General features: G+C 36.7%; 1 protein-coding gene across 1 annotated transcript; it reads right to left on the bottom strand.

Moving 5' to 3' along the window:
• Window positions 1-18374: 18374 nt before the first annotated feature.
• LOC112763294 (uncharacterized) lies at window positions 18375-20594 on the bottom strand. The gene has a single exon (XM_025809001.1). The coding sequence runs from the start codon at window positions 20592-20594 to the stop codon at window positions 18375-18377; it is 2220 nt and encodes a 739-aa protein (XP_025664786.1).
• Between the last annotated feature and the right edge of the window lie 1355 nt (window positions 20595-21949).

Genomic DNA, 21949 nt, shown 5'->3' with positions numbered 1-21949 from the left:
CCATTGTTTGATTTTAGCTCACTTATCCCAAATAAAGCCTACCCTTTAAATCACCCTTGTTAGCCACTTTGAGCCTTTTAATCCCCATTTGTTCTGTTTTATAACCACATTACTAGCCTTAAGCAGAAAAACAAATTAAAAATTCCAAGTTGAATCCTTGGTTAGATTAAGATAGTTATTGTGTATAATTTAAGTATGGGAAATTTTATTGGAACATGGGATGATATGAAAAAGTAGGGAATTAAATGAGTTATTTAAAAATTTGGGAAGCATGCTCATGTGAAATCAAAATAATTAAATTACCATGTGCATTGAAAAAAAAATTATAAGTAATTAAATAAGGGGATACAAAAAAAGAGAAGAAAAAAAATAATATTACCCCAAATGCAAAATAAAAAGAATCAATGCACATGGAACAAAATTCAAAAATAAGTTTGATACATGAGCATGTAATACAAAAGTGGGAAAAATTTGGGAAGGTAGGTAAAGTATTTTAAAATTGTATAAAGTATGTATATGTTAGGTGAGATCTTAGACTAGTCAAGGATTCAATTTCTAGCTCACTTAGCCATATATATACCCTCACCCTTACCTTGGCCTCATTACAACCTTGAAAAGACCTCATGATGTTTGCATTGGTACATTAAATACTTGTTGATTGGTTAGATAAAGAACAAAGTTTAGAAAGCATGACTAGAGAAGAGTAGAGTGATTAACCCTAGACACTTGAGAGATAGAGTGATATACACTACCAGTAAGGGTTCAGTGCTTAATTCTATGTTCCCTGCTTTCATGAGCTATCTTCTTACAAGTTTATTTGCTTTTTATTGTATGATTTGAATTAGTGAAATCTGATTTATGTTTGTCTTGAAGAGCTTATTTACTTTTAACCAAGTAGATAGAAATATTTTGCATTTAGTTGCATTCATAGGATTGCATTTCATACATTTTACCATTCCTCTTCACTCCTTTATAGCTTCTCTTGAGCTTAGCATGAGGACATGCTAATGTTTAAGTGTGGGAAGGTTGATAAACCACTATTTTATGGTTTATCTTGTGCTCATTTGAGTGGTTTTTATCAAGTCTTTACCCACTTATTCATACTATTTGCATGGTTTTACATTTGCCTTCCTAATTATGTGCTATGATTGAAAACATGCTTCTCTGGCTTTAAATTACCAAATATTAATCCTCTTTTATTACCATTAGATGCCTTGATATGTGTGTTAAGTGATTTCAGAGATTACAGCGCAGGAATGGCTTAGAGGATGGAAAGGAAGCATGCAAAAGTGGAAGGAATACAAGAAGTTGAAGGAACTGCAAAGCTGTCAACGTGACCTCTTCGCACTCAAACGGCTATAACTTTAGCTATAGAGGTCCAAACGACGCGGTTCTATTTACGTTGGAAAGCTAACGTCCAGGGTTTCAATTTTATATATAATACGCCATAGTTTCCCTGACGCTAGGTGACACGACCGCGTGCTCCATGGGCTGCGTCGCAGTGACGAAAAATCAGCGAATTTGAATTCGCAACCAGCAAATTCTGGGCTATTTCTGACCCAGTTTGCGGCCCAGAGAACACATATTAGAGGCTATAAAGTGGGAGAATGCATCCATTCATGAGGAGGCTTTAATTATTCACAATTTTAGGATTTAGATGTAGTTTTTAGAGAGAGAGGTTCTCTCCTCTCTCTTAAGATTAGGATTAAGGATTTCTCTTAGTTTTAGGAGTGCCTCTCAATCCCAGGTTCAATGTTCTTTTTATTATTTTCCCAAATTTTATTTATGAATTCTTCTGTGTTATAGATTACTCTTTGAATTAATGTTATTTGAGGTATTTCAGTTTATTATTGCTTTCTTTTATTTATTATATAAATAATTTGAATTTTTCCCTTTTGGCTTTGGTTGAGTCATTGGAGACACTTGAGTTATCAAACTCATTGTTGACTGAAAATTAGAATTCTTCAAGAATTAATTCGAGTTCCAATTAGTCTAGCGTTTCCCAAGGAAAGACTAGGACCTGAGGAATAAAAATTAATTCATCTACTTAACTTACCTTCATAGTTAGAGGTTAACAAAGTGGGAGAAAAATCTAATTCTCATCACAATTGATAAGGATAACCAGGATAGGACTTCCAGTTCTTCATACCTTGCCAAGAGATTTTATTATTGTTAATTTATTTTACTTGTTATTTAAATATACCTGTGCCCATTGCCCAAACTCCAAAACCCCAATTTACAATCTCCATAATCAATAATAAGAACATACTTCCCTGCAATTCCTTGAGAAGATGACCCAAGGTTTGAATACTTCGGTTATCAATTTATTTAGGGGTTTGTTACTTGTGACAACCAAAACGTTTGTACGAAGGGATTTCTGTTGGTTTAGAGACTATATCTACAACGCGACTGTTTTTATAAAATTCTTTACTGGCAAAAATCCTAACGTCAAGTGGTAATAACATATTAGTGAGGCAAAGATAAAGAAAAGATAAAAAATTTAAAGAAGAGATGAAAATCAGAGAAAAAGTCCGTAAAGTTTTAATAACAGAAAATAAACAGAGATTAGTGAACAAACTAGGGCAACATAGTTAGTTCTTGAGTTGCGCCTAGGGTCAGGTATTATATGAAAAGTTAAATTGTTTCAGTATAGACTTAATGAACCTATACTTGGGACAGGCTAACTATTCATACCAAAATTTACATAAGCTTTAAATAAATACGTTAAGCAGAGAAATCAGAGCAGAGTAGAGAAACACAGGAAAACAGAGTAACCAGACCAGAGTAAAGAGGTAAAGAGAAAAAGAGTAATATAAATACAGAGAAAAGAGTAATCAGAGCTGAGTAAAGAGAAAGAGAGAGAAGAGCAGTAAAACACACGAACTGATAATGTTAAATACGGGAAGTACCCACGAACTGAATGATCATTGGTCTCGGGGAAACCTATGAACTATTAACTATTTCGTGTGCGGGAAAAACCCACGAATTGATAATCATTGATTACGGGAATAACCCATGAACTGTTGATAATCTTTGATCTCGGGGAAACCCACGAACTGAGGATCTCTGTTTTGTTGTATGTTGATCTCGGGGAAACTGATGAGCGGATAATTTATACCCTTTTTGGCATTATTTTTACATAGTTTTTAGTATGTTTTAGTTACTTTTTATTATATTTTTATTAGTTTTTATGCAAAAAACACATTTCTTAACTTTACTATGAGTTTGTGTATTTTTCTGTGATTTTAGGTATTTTCTGGCTGAAACAGGGGCTGAAAAAGGACTGCAGATGCTGTTGGATTCTGACCCTCCTGCACTCGAAGTGGATTTTCTGAAGCTATAGATACCCAATTGACGCGCTATGAATTGTTTTGGAAAGTAGACATCATGTTCTTTCCAGCAATATATAATAGTCCATACTTTGTCCGAGATTTGATTGCCCAAACTGGCTTTCAACATCAGCCTAAAACTTCCTGGCGTAAAACGACCAAACTGGCACCAGAATGGGAGTTAAACGCCCAAACTGGCACCCAAGCTGGTGTTTAACTCCAAGAACAGTCTATGCACGAAAAAGCTTCAATGCTCAACCCAAGCACACACCAAGTGGGCCCTGGAAGTAGATTTTTGCACTATTTGCACTTAATTACTTATTTTCTGTAAACCTAAGTTACTAGTTTAGTATAAATAGCACTTTTTACTATTGTATCTTTTATCTCTCGACGTTTAGTCCTTAGACATTGGAGGCTGGCCACACGGCCATGCTTAGACTATTTTCACTTATGTATTTTCAACAGTGGAGTTTCTTCACCCCATAGATTAAGGTGTGGAGCTCTGCTGTTCTTCATGAATTAATGCAATTACTACTGTTTTTCTATTCAATCACGCTTGATTCTATTCTAAGATACTCACTCATACTTCAATTTGTCGAATGATATGATCCGTGACACTCATCATTATTCTCAATTCTATGAACGCGTGCCTGACAACCACTTCCGTTCTATCTGAGCTCAACGTAGTCATTGGAAGACAACTTGAGTATGTATCTCTTGGATATCTATTACACGAACCGAGTCTGTGAGATTAGAATCATTGGCAGCATTCCTGGGATCCGGAAAGTCTAAACCTTGTCTGTGGTATTCCGAGTAGGATCCGGGAAGGGATGACTGTGACGAGCTTCAAACCTGCAAATATTGGGCGCAGTGACAGTATGCAAAAGGATCAATGGATCCTATTCCGATGCTAGCAGGAACCGACAGATGATTAGCCATGCCGTAACTGTGCCTGGTATTTTTCATCCGAGATGAGAAATCCGACAATTTATTAGCCGTGCAGAAATCGTAGAGGACCATTTTCACTGAGAGGATCTTACAGCTTGCTATGGAAGGGAGCACGCATGATTGGAAGAAGGCAGTAGGAACGCAGAGGTTCAGAAGCAACAAAGCATCTTCAGACGCTTATATGAAATTCCCACTAATGAATTACATAAGTAACTTTATTTTATTTAATGTTTTGTTTATCTTTTAATTATCAAAATATCATAACCATTTGAATCTGCCTGACTGAGATTTACAAGATGACCATAGCTTGCTTCAAGCCGACAATCTCGGTGGGATCGACCCTTACTCACGTAAGGTATTACTTGGACGACCCAGTGCAATTGCTGGTTAGTTGTGCGGAGTTGTGAAAAGTGTGAATCACAATTTCCCACACCAGAAACCCACGAATTGAGGATCTCTATTTTGTTTGTGTGTTGATCTCGGGGATAACCACGAACTGAGGATCACTGTTCCCCCTTGTGCGTATATTATGGGGTCGAGCTTTATGCTGACTGCCGATAGTCATGAAGGAGTGGTATTCTTACCACCGACACGTATGCACTAAGGACACAAAGGGAAACCATATCTGGGACTTGTACCGAGGTAATGTCGGGCTGCAGGGTGTAAACCGACACGTGAGCTCATGGCCTGCATAGGACAGACATGCGTCATACTTGGTTGTGCATTTCCTCTGTTATGATTGTTGAATGAATGTATGCTTTGTTTGTTTGTATTCTATTATATGTATTTGTGTTTTATTTTCTTGCATTCTTTTGTTTGTGTTCTGCTTTCTGTTTTCTCTATTTTCTCTATTTATCTGTATCTTCTATTCACTGCTTCTTGATATTTTACTATTCATCTGTTAAACAACACGGAATTGATGAACTTAAGTAATAACCCCGGCCCTACTAAGAACTCCCCAGTTCTTACCCCTTCTCTCTCCTTTCCCCCTTCAGATGGAAGCATGTGTACCCTTCCGTAGTTCACTGACGACCGTTCGTAAAGAAGATTCCACTCTAGGTAGTCTTTTGAGTTTAGGGTTAATCCCGTTCTCCTTTTATATGTATATACTATGGGACCAACCGATATCTATGCCCCGTTTATCTATGAACTTTAACCTAAGTCCTCCGTACGATGTTGCTGTTATGCGGTCACTCGATAAAGTACCAGTGATATGCTCTAAGACGATGTATGATCATGCAGAGGAGTAGTAGAAGATGTTCCACCTCTTGATGGCATTCCACCTGACTTGAGTATTGAAGACCTAGAACGTACTTTCCCTCGCTTTAGTAGTTCAGAGGGACTAGGTGAGTATAGAGTCTAGGCTAACCTGGGTGCCAGCTTAAGGACTTCTTGAACAGGTCAGGGCCTGGGATGTTGTATGTATATATATGTATATAGATATTATTTAGCTATATCTAGGGGTGTTCTAACTAAAAGTCTATACTCTAATAAAGGCTGGATCACGGAATGTTATCAACTGCTTGAGATGTATTTATATGTGGTTGTTTATAACTATTTTATCTATTATTATTTGTAAATTGATTATGAATGATTCTGTTTATTAATCCAAATGTTTTCAAAAAAAAAAAAATACCTCAAAAAATAACTACGCTTTTAACAATGAATCAGGCATATATAATAAATAATGGATAATAATTAGGAAGACAAGTTGGTAGCGCTCAGTTCCTAGTATGATCATGACGAACCAGAAATTGGGTCGTTACACAACCCACAGACAAACGGCCAAGCCGAGGTTTCCAATCGGGAGATTAAACGCATATTGGAAAGAATTGTGAAGCCTCATCGCAAGGATTGGAGTGCTAAGCTCACCGATGCATTATGGGCCTACTGAACGGCATACAAAACGCCAATTGGCATGAGCCCCTTTCGGTTGGTCTGTGGCAAAGCTTGCCCCAGTAGAGATAGAGCACAAAGTATACTGGGCCATCAAGGAGTGCAATTCCAGTTTGGGAGGAGCCGGAATAGAGAGAAAGATACAACTAGTGGAACTAGAGTGTTTGCGATTAGAAGCTTATGAGAACTTGATGAGCGGATAATTTATACGCTTTTTGGCATTGTTTTTAGTATGTTTTTAGTATATTTTAGTTAGTTTTTATTATGTTTTTATTAGTTTTTAAATAAAAATCACTCTTCTGGACTTTACTATCAGTTTGGGTGTTTTTCTGTGATTTCAGGTATTTTCTGGCTGAAATTGAGGGGCCTGAGCAAAAATCTGATTCTGAGGCTGAAAAAGGACTGCAGATGCTGTTGGATTCTGACCTCCTTGCACTCGAAGTGGATTTTCTGGGGCTACAGAAGCCCAATTGGCACGCTCTCAATTGCGTTGGAAAGTAGAAATTTTGGGCCTTCCAGTAATATATAATATTCCATACTTTGTCCGAGATTTGATGGCCCAAGCAGGCGTTCCAAGTCAGCTCAAGAATTCTGGCGTTTAACTCCAGAACTGGTACAAAAGCTGGAGTTAAACGCCCAAACTGGCACAAAAGCTGGCGTTTAACTCCAAGAAAAGTCTCTACACATGGAAGCTTCAATGCTCAGCCCAAGCACACACCAAGTGGGCCCGGAAGAAGATTTATGCATTAATTACTCATTTATGTAACCCTAGGCTACTAGTTTTCTATAAATAGGACCTTTTGCTATTGTATTTTCATCTTTGGATGTTTAGTCCGTAGACCTTGGAGGCTGGCCATTCGGCCATGCTTACACCTTTATCACTATTGTATTTTCAACGGTGGAGTTTCTACACACCATAGATTAAGGTGTGGAGCTCTGCTGTTCTTCATGAATTAATACAAGTACTATTGTTTTTCTATTCAACTCAAGTCTATTTCTTCTCCAAGATATTCATTCGCACCCAAGAACATGATGAATGTGATGATTATGTGACACTCATCACCATTCTCACCTATGAACGCGTGACTGACAATCACTTCCGTTCTACATGCAAACAAGCTTGAATGTGTATCTCTTTGGTTTCTAATCTAAGATTGGAACCTTCGTGGTATAGGCTAGAATTATTGGCGGCCATTCCTGAGATCCGGAACGTCTAAACCTTGTCTGTGGTATTCTGAGTAGGATCTGGGAAGGGATGACTGTGACGAGCTTCAAACTCGCAATTGTTGGGCGTGTGACAGACGCAAAAGGATCAATGGATCCTATTCCAACATGATCAAGAACCGACAGATGATTAGCCGTGCGGTGACAGCGCATTTGGAACATTTTCACTGAGAGGACGGAAAGTAGCCATTGACAACGGTGATGCCCAACATAAAGCTTGCCATGGAAAGGAGTATGAATGATTGGAAAAAGGCAATAGGAAAGTAGAGGTTCAAGAGGAATTACATAAATATCTCTATCTTTACTTTATGTTTTATTTATCTTTTAATTATCAATCCTCCATAACCATTTGAATCCGCCTGACTGAGATTTACAAGATGAGCATAGCTTGCTTCAAGCCGACAGTCTCCGTGGGATTGACCCTTACTCACATAAGGTATTACTTGGACGACCCAGTGCACTTGCTGGTTAGTTGTGCGGAATTGTGACAAAGTGTGATTCACGTTTGAGAGCTCCAAGTCTTTGGCTCCATTGTTGATGATCACAATTTCGTGCACCAAGTTTTTGGCGCCGTTGCCGGAGATTGTTCGAGTTTGGACAACTGACGGTTCATCTTGTTGCTTAGATTAGGTAATTTTATTTTCAAAAAAAAAATTTCTATTTTGTTCTTCAGAGTTTTTAAGAATGAATTCTAGAGTTTCATGATGATTTGTTGAAGTCTGGCTGGCTATGAAGCCATGTCTAATCTTATTGGACCAAGGTTTCAACTTATCATCACAAGAGCTTGTTGATTTCTATCAATTTTGCTGTTGTTAGCAATGATCTGTTAAAGCTTGGCTGGCCATTGGCCATGTCTAGTGTTTTGGACCGGAGCTTTTATTGAAAGCTTGGCTGGCTAGTAAGCCATGTCTAATTCCTGAACTGGAGTCTTAGACTAGCATTGCAATGATTTCTGGAACTCTTATTAAAAATTTTGAATCCCTTTATTTTCTTTTCCACTCAATTTTCGAAAAACCGCAAAAATATTTTTAAAATCATAAAAATAAAAAATATTTTATATTTCTTGTTTGAGTCTAGTGTCAATTTCTAAGTTTAGTGTCAATTGCATGACTTTCTTCTTCTTGCATTTTTCGAATATACGCATATTGTTCTTCATTAATCTTCAAGTTGTTCTTGATGATTTCATTGCTCTGATCTTTAAATTCTCTTGTTTTGTGTGTTTTGTTGTTTCTCATATGCATTCTCAATTTGTTAGTGTCTCTTATATGAAAATTTTTAAGTTTGGTGTCCTGCATGCATTGTTTGTTTGATTTGAGTTTCCTAAGATTAGTTGTATTTTGATTGTTTCTCATCATTGAAAAATTCAAAAAAAAAATTTTCAAAACTATGTCTTTTCAAGTCAATAATACAGAGAATTGAAGATTCAGAACATTCAGCAGAGGAATCAAACAGAAAAAGCTGGGCATTCAAAACGCCCAGTGAAGAAGGAAAACTGGCGTTTAAACGCCAGCCAGGGTACCTGGCTGGGCGTTTAACACCCAAAAAGGTAGGATTTTGGGCGTTAAACGCCAGAATGGATGCCATTCTGGGCGTTTAACGCCAGGAGGACACTAGAGGGAATATTTTGTTTTTGATTCAAATCTTTTTCGAATTTTCATAATTTTTCAAAATCAAATCTTTTTCAAATCATATCTTTTCAATCATATCTCTTCAAAATCAATTTCTTTCTATTTTTTATTATTTTCGAAAATCCTTGCTACTATTAATGATTTACTTCAAAATTTTCAAGTTGTTACTTGCCTATTAAGAAAGGATCAAAAGTTTTAATTCTAGAATCATATCTTTTAATTTCTTGTTAGTCAAGTAATCAACTTTAATTTTAAAATTTTCTTTTTTTAAAATTGATTTTCAATCATATCTTCTCAATCACATATTTTCAATCACATCTTTTTCAAAATTAACTCTCAATCTTATCTTTTTTATTTCTAATTTCAAAATCTTTTTCAAAAATCACTTAATTTCTTTCCCAATCTTAATTTTCGAAAATCTCAATCAAATTTTCAAATTTCTTTTTATTATTTCAAAATCTTTTTAATTTATTTTCGAAAATTCTTCCCCTCTTCTCACATCCTTCTATTTAAGGGACTAACACTTATCCTCAAGGTGCAATTCGAACTCTATCCCTCTTGATAAGTTCGAATTATCTTCTATCTACCTCCTCCTTCTATTCTTCTTTTCCTCTGACACCTTAAGGAATCTCTATACTGTGACATAGAGAATTCCCTACTTTCTTGTTCTCTTCTCTTTCATATGAGCAGGAGCAAAGATACAGGCATTCTTGTTCAAGCTGATCCTGAACCTGAAAGGACCTTGAAGAGAAAGCTAAGAGAAGCTAAAGCACAACTCTCTCTAGAGGGCCTAACAGAGCTTTTCAAAGAAGAAGAAACAATGGCAGCTGAAAACAACAATGCCAACAATGCAAGGAAGGTTCTTGGTGATTTTACTGCACCTACTCCCGACTTCTATGGGAGAAGCATCTCAATCCCTGCCATTGGAGCAAACAATTTTGAGCTTAACCCTCAATTAGTCTCTCTAATGCAACAGAATTGCAAGTTTCATGGACTTCCATTGGAAGATCCTCATTAGTTCTTAGCTAAATTCTTGCAAATCTATGACACTGTCAAGACCAATGGGGTTGACCCTGAAGTCTACAGACTTATGCTCTTCCCTTTTGCTGTAAGAGACAGAGCTAGGACATGGTTGGACTCACAACCTAAAGAAAGCCTGAACTCTTGGGAAAAGCTAGTCAATGCCTTCTTGGCAAAGTTCTTTCCACCTCAAAAATTGAGTAAGCTTAGAGTGGACGTCCAAACTTTCAGACAAAAGGAAGGTGAATCCCTCTATGAAGCTTGGAAAAGATACAAGCAATTGATCAGAAGGTGTCCTTCTGACATGCTTTCAGAATGGAGTATCATAGGTATATTCTATGATCACTACAAGAAAAACACCCATTCAGGTACACTTGAAAAGTGTAGCCAAAAGTGAAAAAAATGATGCCTTAGGCTACGGCTACGCTTTTTGGGCTACAGTTACGCTTTTTGGGGTGATTCTTATTCGGCCGTTGCCTATTCTCAAAGGCTACGCTTTTCTGCACCAAGGGCTACACTTTTGGCGTTTGGGAATAGGCTACGCTTTTCAAGTGATGCTGTCCATGACCAAAGGCTACGCTTTTCAGCTTTTGTTCTTCCAGAATAGGCTACGCTTTTTAACGCTACTGCATCACTTGTAAAGCGTAGCCACATTGTATACCATAGCTACTTTTTATAAGCGTAGCCTTAGGTCCCTCTTTTTTTTTTTGTATACTATAGCTACGGTATATAAGTGTAGCCTTAGGTCTCTTTTTTTTTTTTTTCTGTATACTATAGCTACGGTATATAAGTGTAGCCTTAGGTCTCATTTTTTATTTTATACTATAGCTACTGTACATATAAGTGTAGCCTTAGGTCTTTTTTTTTCTGTATATATATATATATAATTATCTAATAATAATTATTAATACAACATAATAGTTAATATGATTACATGTATAAATGAATTGAATATTACAAAATAAAAATAAATACATAATTATACTAAATAATTTCTTTATATAATAAAAATTGTCTCTAACCAAAGTATATTTATAACATTGATCCAAAAGTACTAGAATGAAGTTAACTGTAAAAATTCATACAACTCAAACTAAAGTAAGTATAGCCATATTGATACAATGCGAAATTGTTACTCTGAGGTTGTAAAATTTGTTGTTCATTCTCTCCCTGGCAATGGCGCCAACAAACTGGTGCACAATACCATGGTCCAAACATAACTTCACAACTTCGCACAACTAACCAGCAAGTGCACTGGGTCGTCCAAGTAATAAAACCTTACGTGAGTAAGGGTCGATCCCACGAAGATTGCTGGTATGAAGCAAGCTATGGTCACCTTGTAAATCTCAGTCAGGCGGATATCAAATAGTGATGGAGTTTTTGAATAATAATAATAATAATAAATAAACAGAAAATAAAGATAGAGATACTTATGTAAATCATTGGTGAGAATTTCAGATAAGCGTATAGAGATGGTTTCGTTCCTCTGAACCTCTGCTTTCCTGCTGTCTTCATCCAATCCTTCCTACTCCTTTCCATGGCAAGCTTTCTGTAAGGGCATCACCGTTGTCAATGGCTACATCCCATCCTCTTGTGAAAAAGGTCCAAATGCTCTGTCACGGCACGGCTAATCATCTGAGGTTCTCGATCATACTAGAATAGGATTCACCCTCCTTTTGCGTCTGTCACTACGCCCAACACTCGCGAGTTTGAAGTTCATCACATCCATCCCTTCCCAGATCCTACTCGGAATACCACAGACAAGGTTTAGACTTTCCGGATCTCAGGAATGGCCATCCATGGGTTCTAACTTATACCACGAAGACACTAATAACTCGGACTCGGTCCTCTGTATTAGATATCCAAGAGATACCCATTCAATCTAAGGTAGAACGGAAGTGGTTGTCAGGCACGCGTTCATGGGGGAATGATGATGACTGTCACGATCATCACATTCATAGTGAAGTGCGAATGAATATCTTAGAAGTGGAATAAGTTGAATTGAATAGAAAAATAGTAGTACTTTGCATTAATCCTTGAGGAACAGCAGAGCTCCACACCTTAATCTATGGAGTGCAGAAACTCTACCATTGAAAAATACATAAGTGAAAGGTTCAGGCATGGTCGAATGGCCAGCCCCCATGATCTAAGAACTAAACGTCCCAAGATGTCTAATACAATAGTAAAAAGTCCTATTTATACTAAACTAGTTACTAGGGTTTACAGAAGTAAGTAATTGATGCATAAATCTACTTCCGGGGCCCACTTGGTGTGTGCGTGGGCTGATCTTGAAGTTTACACGTGGAGAGGTCATTCTTGGAGTTGAACGCCAGTTTGTAACGTGTTTCTGGCGTTCAACTCTGGTTCGTGACGTATTTCTGGCGTTTAACTCCAGACTTTAGCGTAGAACTGGCGTTCAACGCCCTTTTGTGTCATCTAAACTCGGCCAAAGTATGGACTATTATATATTGCTGGAAAGCCCTGGATGTCTGCTTTCCAAAGTAATTGGAAGCGTACCATTTTGAGTTCTGTAGCTCCAGAAAATCCACTTTGAATGCAGGGAGGTCAGAATCCAACAGCATCAGCAGTCCTTCTTCAACCTCTGAATCTGATTTTTGCTCAAGTCCCTCAATTTCAGCCAGAAAATACCTGAAATCACAGAAAAACACACAAACTCATAGTAAAGTCCAGAAATGTGAATTTAACATAAAAACTAATAAAAACATCCCTAAAAATAACTAGATCCTACTAAAAATATACTAAAAATAATGCCAAAAAGCGTATAAATTATCCACTCATCACATATCAAAACCATAATATCACTTCGCCAATAAAAGTATCTTCTAATAAAAATTATTAGTCAACCATACATGTAAAGATTCTAAATAGCATTCTATCTTAGCCAATAAACCACAATAATAGTCAGCTTAATCTTCATTGCTTAATCTTCATTGTTACCCTGCATAATTATATAGAAAAGTAGTTAAAAAAATATTCATAATGACATTCGTAATTATAAAAATTAAATGGAACACGTAGTCATAGTAAACCAAGAAAGCATATACTAAAAAAATAACATGGCTATACAACTTCAGAATACAACTTTCAGCCATAGCAATACAACTTCAGTGTTAATAAAGCCAACAAACATTTTCAGCCATAGCAATTAATGTAAATGCAAGTAAAAAACTATGGAACAAGGAATAGATAAGGACATACCACATCTAAGTTCGGAAAATGTGTTGATCCATGGCCGCTATTTGCATCAATAGGAGACTGTTGGGCGTCTTGTAATAAAGCTTCTAGTTCTTCTGGCCTCATTCCAGGTTCCGATCACTGCAGTAATAACTTGATCATATTTCGCAACCCATGAATCTCTTCGTCTTGTTTTTGTTGTTTGGCCTCTTGTTTTTGCTGTTGGGCCTCCATGTGTCCAAGTTTATCCTTCAGACTGGACACTTCCTCTTTGTGCTGATTCTTGATTTCATTAATTCTAGCATGTTTTTTTAAATCAGTCTTTGTCACAGATCTTCCATACAACCTTACCCGACCTGGTTGTTCTTTCCTGAATATGGCCTCAAATGCTTCCTCTTCTATTTCACCAACAGCTTGGCGGTGTTGGAAGTCTTCCTGTATAGAAGAAACATTTAAAATTGAGTTAGTTATCGTATCCTAAATTTAAAATGTAATTATGAATGATTCAATGAACTCTTACAACAGCAGTTTGTGTTTCCTCATCCACTTCTTTCCTCTTCCGACTTGTTCGGGTAGCAATGAACATCTCAAACCTTTTTGGTTCCTCCTTTGTTTCCATTGTTGCTCGCTGCAAAACAAGATCATACTTCGATCTCTTCCTTCAATTTATGCAAATATAAATTCTAATAAATATAAATCTACTATTTACCATAGCCACTCGCACTCTTCCGAAATTAATTGGCCCCATGCGATGTGGAAACTTCACATTTTCCTTGTGTTGCTTGTTTCTTTGACTTATTGACTGGAAGTGAATAAAAAGTTAGCATACAGTTACTAAAACGTGCAGCATAATGAGTTAAGAAAATCTACTAGCAAGGATGCATTATTAAGCTAAAGCACAGAACAATACCCAAAAGCAAGCATAAAAGATCTATTTATAATACATTGGAGCACCTGTTCAGTTTTTTCACAACTGTAAAAATTCACACTTCACATGATCAAGTAAATTCCAGGGACAACTCATCTCGTGTAAAATATGCTTACCCAAAGCCCTCATCATTCAATCAATTAATTCCAGTGACCTATGTCGAGTTCAATTTCCTACATAGTAGCATTCTCATTGAACAAGTAAGTATTACCCGGGTATCCCCTAAACCCTGTGAAATTAAAAAAAATGAGTGGAGAACTTATAACATATGAATGGAAAAAAACTATATAGCTATGAGATCTACAAAGAATAATTATACACATAACACAAGAAACAAAGTATACATGCATATAAGTCAATCCACTAAAAGCAAAATTTAGATGTGGTTTTCATGAGAAAATCTATTACTAAAATTAAATGAAAAAAGTAATTTGGCAGAAAGTGTTATATCACATTGAAAAATAGAACTTGATAGATGACTATACAAAGGTTTTCAACCACAACTATTTACAGAAGCAATCAAAACCTATGGATAATTCAATTTTTTCAAGTAGTCCACACCACAATTAGTGTTATATCAGTTGCATCCTATGCAGAACTGTATCAAATTTATAACTGTTTTCAGATTGAAGGCTTAAAGAATCAGGTCCCCAACTCAAGAAATAGAACAGAACCCCACTTCCAAATCAGAAGCATCAGATGCAGAAAAATTACAAAAGTAAATTCAAGGGAAAAAAAGTAAAAAAAGGAGCCATTCACCTTCTCCTCTTCTAAACCATAGATTTAGTATGGTCTAAAAAGCTATTCTGCCATTCACCAGAAGCTATGCATATAACTTTTAGATAAAAAATAATACCTTTGCAATGAGATAAAAAAGTAGCTACCCAAGTAAAAAGGCATATAGACATCACATAATGCTGAAACACTTAATAAATTTTCTTTTAATAACAATAATTCAGATCCAATCAGTAGAGCTGCTTCACATTAATAGCTAAATACCATATTGCTCTTTCAATAGTCAAATAGTTTCACATGAAAATTCGACATATATAGTCTTTTACCTGGATTAGAGGATGACTCCAATAATAGATAAATTTTATGAAACCACTTTCAGGTACTTGTGGGGGTCGATTCTTCACCATATCTTCAATAGTATCATAGGGAACGAAGTGCTTTTGCTTAATCTTTCCTTTGAACATCTTCCAAGCATCTCGAATCGCTTGTATTACCCACTTTTCTCCACTGTCTAGGAGGAGAAACTTGGTCTGCATGATTATAGGTAATTGTTATATGCTCTTGTGCTGAATAAAAAAACTGAAATCAATAATTATCAAGTATCTTACATTAACATAGTCCCACATGAACTTCTTAGCTTTAGGAGGAACAGCATGCCAACTAGTGTACAAAAGACTAACGAATCTTTTATTTCTACCAATAGTGCCAACAAAACTAGTTAAATTAGAAACACTTTGGTTGGTTGGTCCTACGGGCTGTCCAAGATCAAAAGTGACTTCTTCCCGCTGTTCCATAGTCCTTGCATAAATCTCCTTGCAAGTTATTTTTCCACAGGTTTTCTTCTTCTTTGGCTCTCCTAGTTTCATTAATTGGTCAACATCAGATTATGCTTAATTAACTCGAGCTCAACAAGCATATAAAGCAAACAAGTACACAAATATAAAAATTATAAAAATTATAAATCTGACCTATGTAGTTGATACCATGAAGTGGACAAGTTTTAGCTATTCTAGAAATCGATCAAAGCACACAACTTTTAAGTTCATTCCACATCATGGACTTCACTGAACAAAACTACATCAATTGCATCCATCAAGGCACACAAAACTTCAGTTGACTTAACCACTTCAACAAATTCACTAAACTACCATAGCAAAACCACAACAATTGGATCAATCAAATAACAGAGCATCTTCTATTCAAAAAATGCTAACTCCACCAGCCCTCAATACTTGGACCAACTAATGCACCCAAACTCATTGACAACACTGAACTATCCTCCACGCTCATCAAGCTAACCGATATTCTTAAACAAAGTTCCAAATCGAAAGAAATCTTAATTTCACAACCACAACAATTAGATCAATCATAGCACACAATCTTTGAATCAACTAACACTATATTTACCAGCTTCAAACAACTAGATCTACCAGTCCAATTTTTCTATAACAATTTTTAAAAAAATAAATATTTATCATTAATAGAAACAGAGCAAAACAGTACCTTCTTCATCATCAATGTCCTCCATCATATGTTGATAATAGTCTTTATCAAGTGCCATGCTTTCTTCCCCGTCCTCACTTAGTTCAGTGCTTGGTCCTTCAATTTCCACATCTATCCCATTTTCCTTTAAGAATTCGTCAATTGTTGTAGCCTTTACTCCTGGCATCCTCTTACCCTTTGTTGATATTCCTTGCTCCAACATTGCACTTTTATTTTGTGGGGTAGTTTCAGGAGAAGGCAAAGTTGTGTCATCTTGCCCTGTTTGAGTCTCTTCATCTGTGAGTTGAATATTTTGCTACTGCCCTATGTTGATTGTGAGTTGAGTAGAACTTGGATAACTCCGCTCTTGGCTTAGACTTGTTGACACGTCCTTGTTCACTTTACGAATTGCTTCGAGCTTCTTTGTAAGTTCATCTGCCTCCATGTTTGTAGGCTTAGACTTCTTCAAGCCTTGTGTTGATTTTCCACCCTGCACTCCATTCTTGACTTTCTCAGCAGTAGGCATAGTCAATAGCTCTTTTCTCTTTTTATTTTCTAGCTGTTGCGATGGAATGTTTGGCTGCACTTCCAAGGTGGTAGGCGTGGAGTTAGTCCTTTTGCTAATAGAGTCGAATGTGCTTTGCAGATGACTAAAATCCAACTTCTTTGACGTGGATTTCTTCTGTCCTTTGGTTGCACGCATCTCCAATTGACTTTCTGGTTTATCCACCCTTCGCTCTGATTTCTCCTTGTCATTAGCAGCTGCAGCTTCCATTTCATATTTCTTGCGTTCAGTTACAATCCTTTGTCTCTTAGCCTCGAATTGTCTAAGCAAATTCTTACTTGATATAACTTTAAGATCAATAAATTCCTTATTCCTACACAAATAAATTAGTTAAGTAGAGTCAATATACCCATCAAAATCAATATAAGAAAAATGTAAGAGACTGACAAATTAACAAAAAAAATAAGTATTACTTACAAATAAAATCGTGAAGAAGAAAACTTAAGTATACATATGTACATATTAAGCAATAAATTGCTTAGGATGACCAATCAGAATCAGAATCTCCAATGAAGTCTGCCTTATATTCTTGGGCAGAAGTCACTTGGGGAACCGTTTCAATAACCGTGGGTCGTAAATCAGTCCTCTCCAGAATAAGTTCACCATCATCAGCTGGTATGGCAGGGCTCGTTATACGCTCGTGTTGTTCACTATAGTGTGTTTGACGGGCCTCAGACTCAGATTCGCCGCTTGTTTTAAATAAGTCTCTTGGGACAGTTTCCATAACATAATGTTTGTTATGTTCATATGGATCTTGCACATAAAAACACTGATGTGCTTGAGATGCTAGTATAAAAGGTTCATCCTGGAAGCATTTCTTATGGAAGTGAACAAATGTAAGACCATACTTATCTCTCCCAGCATCGTACCACTCACACCGAAATAAGACAACCTTAAAACACCCAAAATAGTCTAACTCTACTATCTCAAACAACCTGCCATAATAAGCTACATTGTCTTGGATTGGACTTTGATCTTTAGCACTTGCAAAGCTTGAAGTTAAAGCAGTTAATGTAACACCACTGTTTTGTGTTTTTCTCCTTGCCTCACATTCCACCGTGTGAAACCTGTATCTATTAATTACATATCCAGAAAATCTTCTTGCAACAGAGCTTGGACCTCGAGATAATTCTTTTAGCCTGAAAGGCACATTTGGATCCCTCGCACGAGTTTCAAACCACTGCGCAAACGTTTTGTTGTGAACTTTTGCTTTTCTCCATTTCATTCCTCGCTGATTGTTAACCTCTTCCTCATGCTCTCTATAATTAATAATAGTTAGGTTTGATCTAAAAGATATGGGTGAACTTGATCGGAATAAAAAAAAAAGTTTAATTAAGTTACCTAACATAATCTGCCACTTCTTCACAATTGTGTAATACATACACATGGGCTTGAGCAATTGATCTGTCATCTAGATTAATTGGTTATCCATTTCCCACGCCTAACGAATGACCTTTGTTAGAAAACAACTTTGATGGCACAACTTCGTCTTTGTTAGGATCATCATCATTCCGAGGCCGCTTATTAAGTCTTGTTTGCACACCTCCATGCAAGTATCTTGAGCAGAAAGTTAAGCACTCCTCAGCCAAATATGCCTCTGCAATAGAACCTTCGGGCCGACTTCTGTTGCGAACATATGACTTTAATGTACACATGTACCTTTCCGGAGGATACATCCAACGAAACTGCACCGGACCTCCCAATCTCACCTCATTTGCTAAATGAATGGGAAGATGAACCATTATGTCAAAAAAACTAGGGGGAAAGATCCTCTCAAGCTGGCATAATGTTTCCACAATCTCTAACTCCTGTAAATCTATCTCTTCCAGTGTGATGCACTTTTTGCACAAGCGACGAAAAAAGGAACTTAGTTGAATCAACGGAATGGCCACATGATCAGGAAGGATGCTTTTAATCGGTATTGGTAGTAAATAGTGAAGCATAAAGTGAGCATCGTGGGTCTTATACCCAGAAACTTTTCTTTCTCCTAGATGTACACAGCGTGATATATTCGAAGCACTGCCATCAGGTAGCTTTGTTGTCTTCAAAACACCACAAAAAACTGACTTCTCTGCAGCAGTCATAGAAAAGCATGCCTTTGCCAACTTTGTTCTCTTGCCATTATTCACCTCCTTTGGTTGAAGATTTTTCCAGATACCCAAATCTTTCAAGTCATATCGAGCATTCAAATGGTCCTTTGTCTTGCCTGGGATATCCAAGAGAGTTCCAATTACACTGTCAAGTATATTCTTCTCTATGTGTATGACATCTAAGTTGTGACACAGTGGGTTCTTGTGCCAGTAAGGCAATTCAAAAAAAATTAATCTTTTTTTCCAATTCCATGGGAAACTATTTAATGTACTTTGCTTCTTTCCGAAGACATTCTCAGCATTTTGTAGCATCTCAAAAATTTTGGGTCCTTCTATAACAAGTGGAGGGGGTCTTAATTCCTGCTTCCCATTAAAAGACCTTGTATTGGTTCTCCATGGATGATCCATGGGTAAAAAGACACGATGGTCCATATAAATTGTCTTTCGACTGTGTTTTAGTTGTAAGCTACTGGTATTTTTGTTGCAACAAGGGCAAGCCAACTTTCCCTTTGTACTCCACCCAGACAACATAGCATAAGCAGGAAAATCGTTGATTGTCCACAAAAGAGCTGCCCGCATTTGAAAGGTCTCATTCTTTGACGCATCATAGGTTTTGACTCTATTTTTCCACAACAACTTCAAGTCTTCTATCAATGGTTGTAGATACACATCAATGTCTTTACCAGGTGATTGTGGCCCAGGAATAAGCAAAGAAAGCATACAATATTCGGGTTTCATGCACATCCACGGAGGCAAGTTGTATACCATCAGCATCACGGGCCACGTGCTCCATGAAATGTTCATGCTACGAAATGAGTTGAACCCATCACTTGACAAGCCTAGTCTAATATTGCGAGATTCTTTTACAAATTCTTCATCGATTTCATCAAGATTCTTCCAGGCCAAGCCATCAGCAGGATGCTTTAACGTCCCATCTTTTACGCGCTCCTCATCATGCCACCTCAGACTAGCTGCCGTCTTTGAGCACATAAATAATCTCTGAAGTCTTGGAATTATAGGAAAGTATCTCAGAGTCTTTGCAGGAATAGGACGACCTTTCTTGTCAGGTTGGTTCTCGCTATTATCACTGGAATTTTCAGTATATCGAGAAGTTCCACACATACGACATTGTTTTTTATCCTTTAGTTCTTTTCTATACAGGAGGCAATCATTAGGACAAGCATCAATTTTTTTATAATCCAGACCTAAATCTCTTATCATAGACTTTGTCTTATGGAAAGATGAAGGTATGTTAATGTCAGGCATTGCCTCTTTCAATAGCTCAAGAAGTGAAGTGAAGGAGGCATTGCTCCAACCGTCCAAACACTTTAACAAGTACAGACGGATGGTAAAAGATAATGTAGAAAATTTCTTGCAACCCGGGTATAACTCTTGACTTGCCCCATCTATTAAATTGTAAAACTTTTTAGTCTCTTCATTTTGACCTACAGTAACACCCTCAGCATGAGATACATCTCCAAATGCATCATTAAGCAGTCCTTCGATGTCATCACGTGCACCTTCTTCATCATCCGTGTCATCATCAACTGCCATCGGGATTGCCCATTCGCCATGATTAATCTATGTTCTATATCCCTTAACAAATCCGTCGTCTACTAAATGGTCGAATACCACATCTCTTCTATACCAATTAATGTTACAACACCTCTTACAAGGACATTGAATTTGTCATCCGTCCGGTTCTCCCTCAGAGTATGCAAAGTCTAAAAAACTAATAATACCATTGATATACTCTTCGCTATACCTCGGTAGATCCATCCAATCCTTTGGCATATCACAAAACCTAATCAATAATTATTAAATTTTTTAGGCGGAAAATTTATAAGGGGTCGCAAAGTGAAGATTAAAAGAATAGAGGAGGCAGGGTGTTATTCGCTACAAAGGGAATGGGCAATGAAAAGGACATTCAAAGACTTGTAACTAGGTTGGGAAATAGTTCCTTGTCTTAGAAGTAATTCTCTAGAAACCCATTGAGGTAAAACAAATAAAGAGAAACATAGAATTTATAGTACAAATATAATAAGTTAAATTGCAACTTCAAAACTAACAAATCAAAAAAATTAAAGTATGCATTGTACCTTGCCATGACACGATCAACGTTTTGACAAAATCTTCTTGGAAGAACTTAACCAAAAACTTTTGCCTTCAACCTTAACCACGAATAACTGTAAAAATATTTAATTAAAATATATAATATAAAAACAACTGCACATAAATGAGAGAGTATGGGGCAGCTAAGGGTTGCAATCATAGGTGTGGGGATTCGATCCAAAAAGGAACATTCGAATCACGTGGGGGTTTAACGTTGCTTTCACGAAAGATGCCAACGTACGTATTCGTAGTTAGAGGATCACTGGCTTCCATGTCTCTACTCCTTATTATGCATTATTTCCAATAATAATTAATATATGAAATTGCTTGCATGTATGTCATAATTTGTAGTAATTAAAAAATAGCATTTTAATAAATTGTGAAAGTACAATTGGTTTTACACCTGTTTACATATAGTATTGATTAATTAAGTCATACATAAACATTCTGAATTTGTTGATAATATTTATACATATATGTAAGAGAGCTTAGGTAGCTAGGTAGAAAGAGAGTCAAATATGGGGAAGACCTGGCCAGAATAAGAAGCAAGGATCCACATGCATGGCGATAATAGAGTCAGAAAGTTGATTAAGAAAGTCAAAGCCACATTTAACACACACGTGAGCATTTCACTCATAGAGCTGGCACACTTACACCATCACTAATTTATATATCTTCTCTTATAAGTGCTTGCTTCACTTTCATCTCAACTTGTCTTGCTAGCTAGCTACTCATTTATATAATTATTCTTCCTTAAATCTTCAATTTAACTAACAAACATAAATACCTTCTTCTCT

Source organism: Arachis hypogaea, chromosome 17 (genome assembly GCF_003086295.3).
Source record: "Arachis hypogaea cultivar Tifrunner chromosome 17, arahy.Tifrunner.gnm2.J5K5, whole genome shotgun sequence".
NCBI classification, from domain to species: Eukaryota; Viridiplantae; Streptophyta; class Magnoliopsida; order Fabales; family Fabaceae; genus Arachis; species Arachis hypogaea.
Note: the sequence above shows the minus strand (reverse complement) of the source record. Positions and strands in the feature narration are given on the sequence as shown.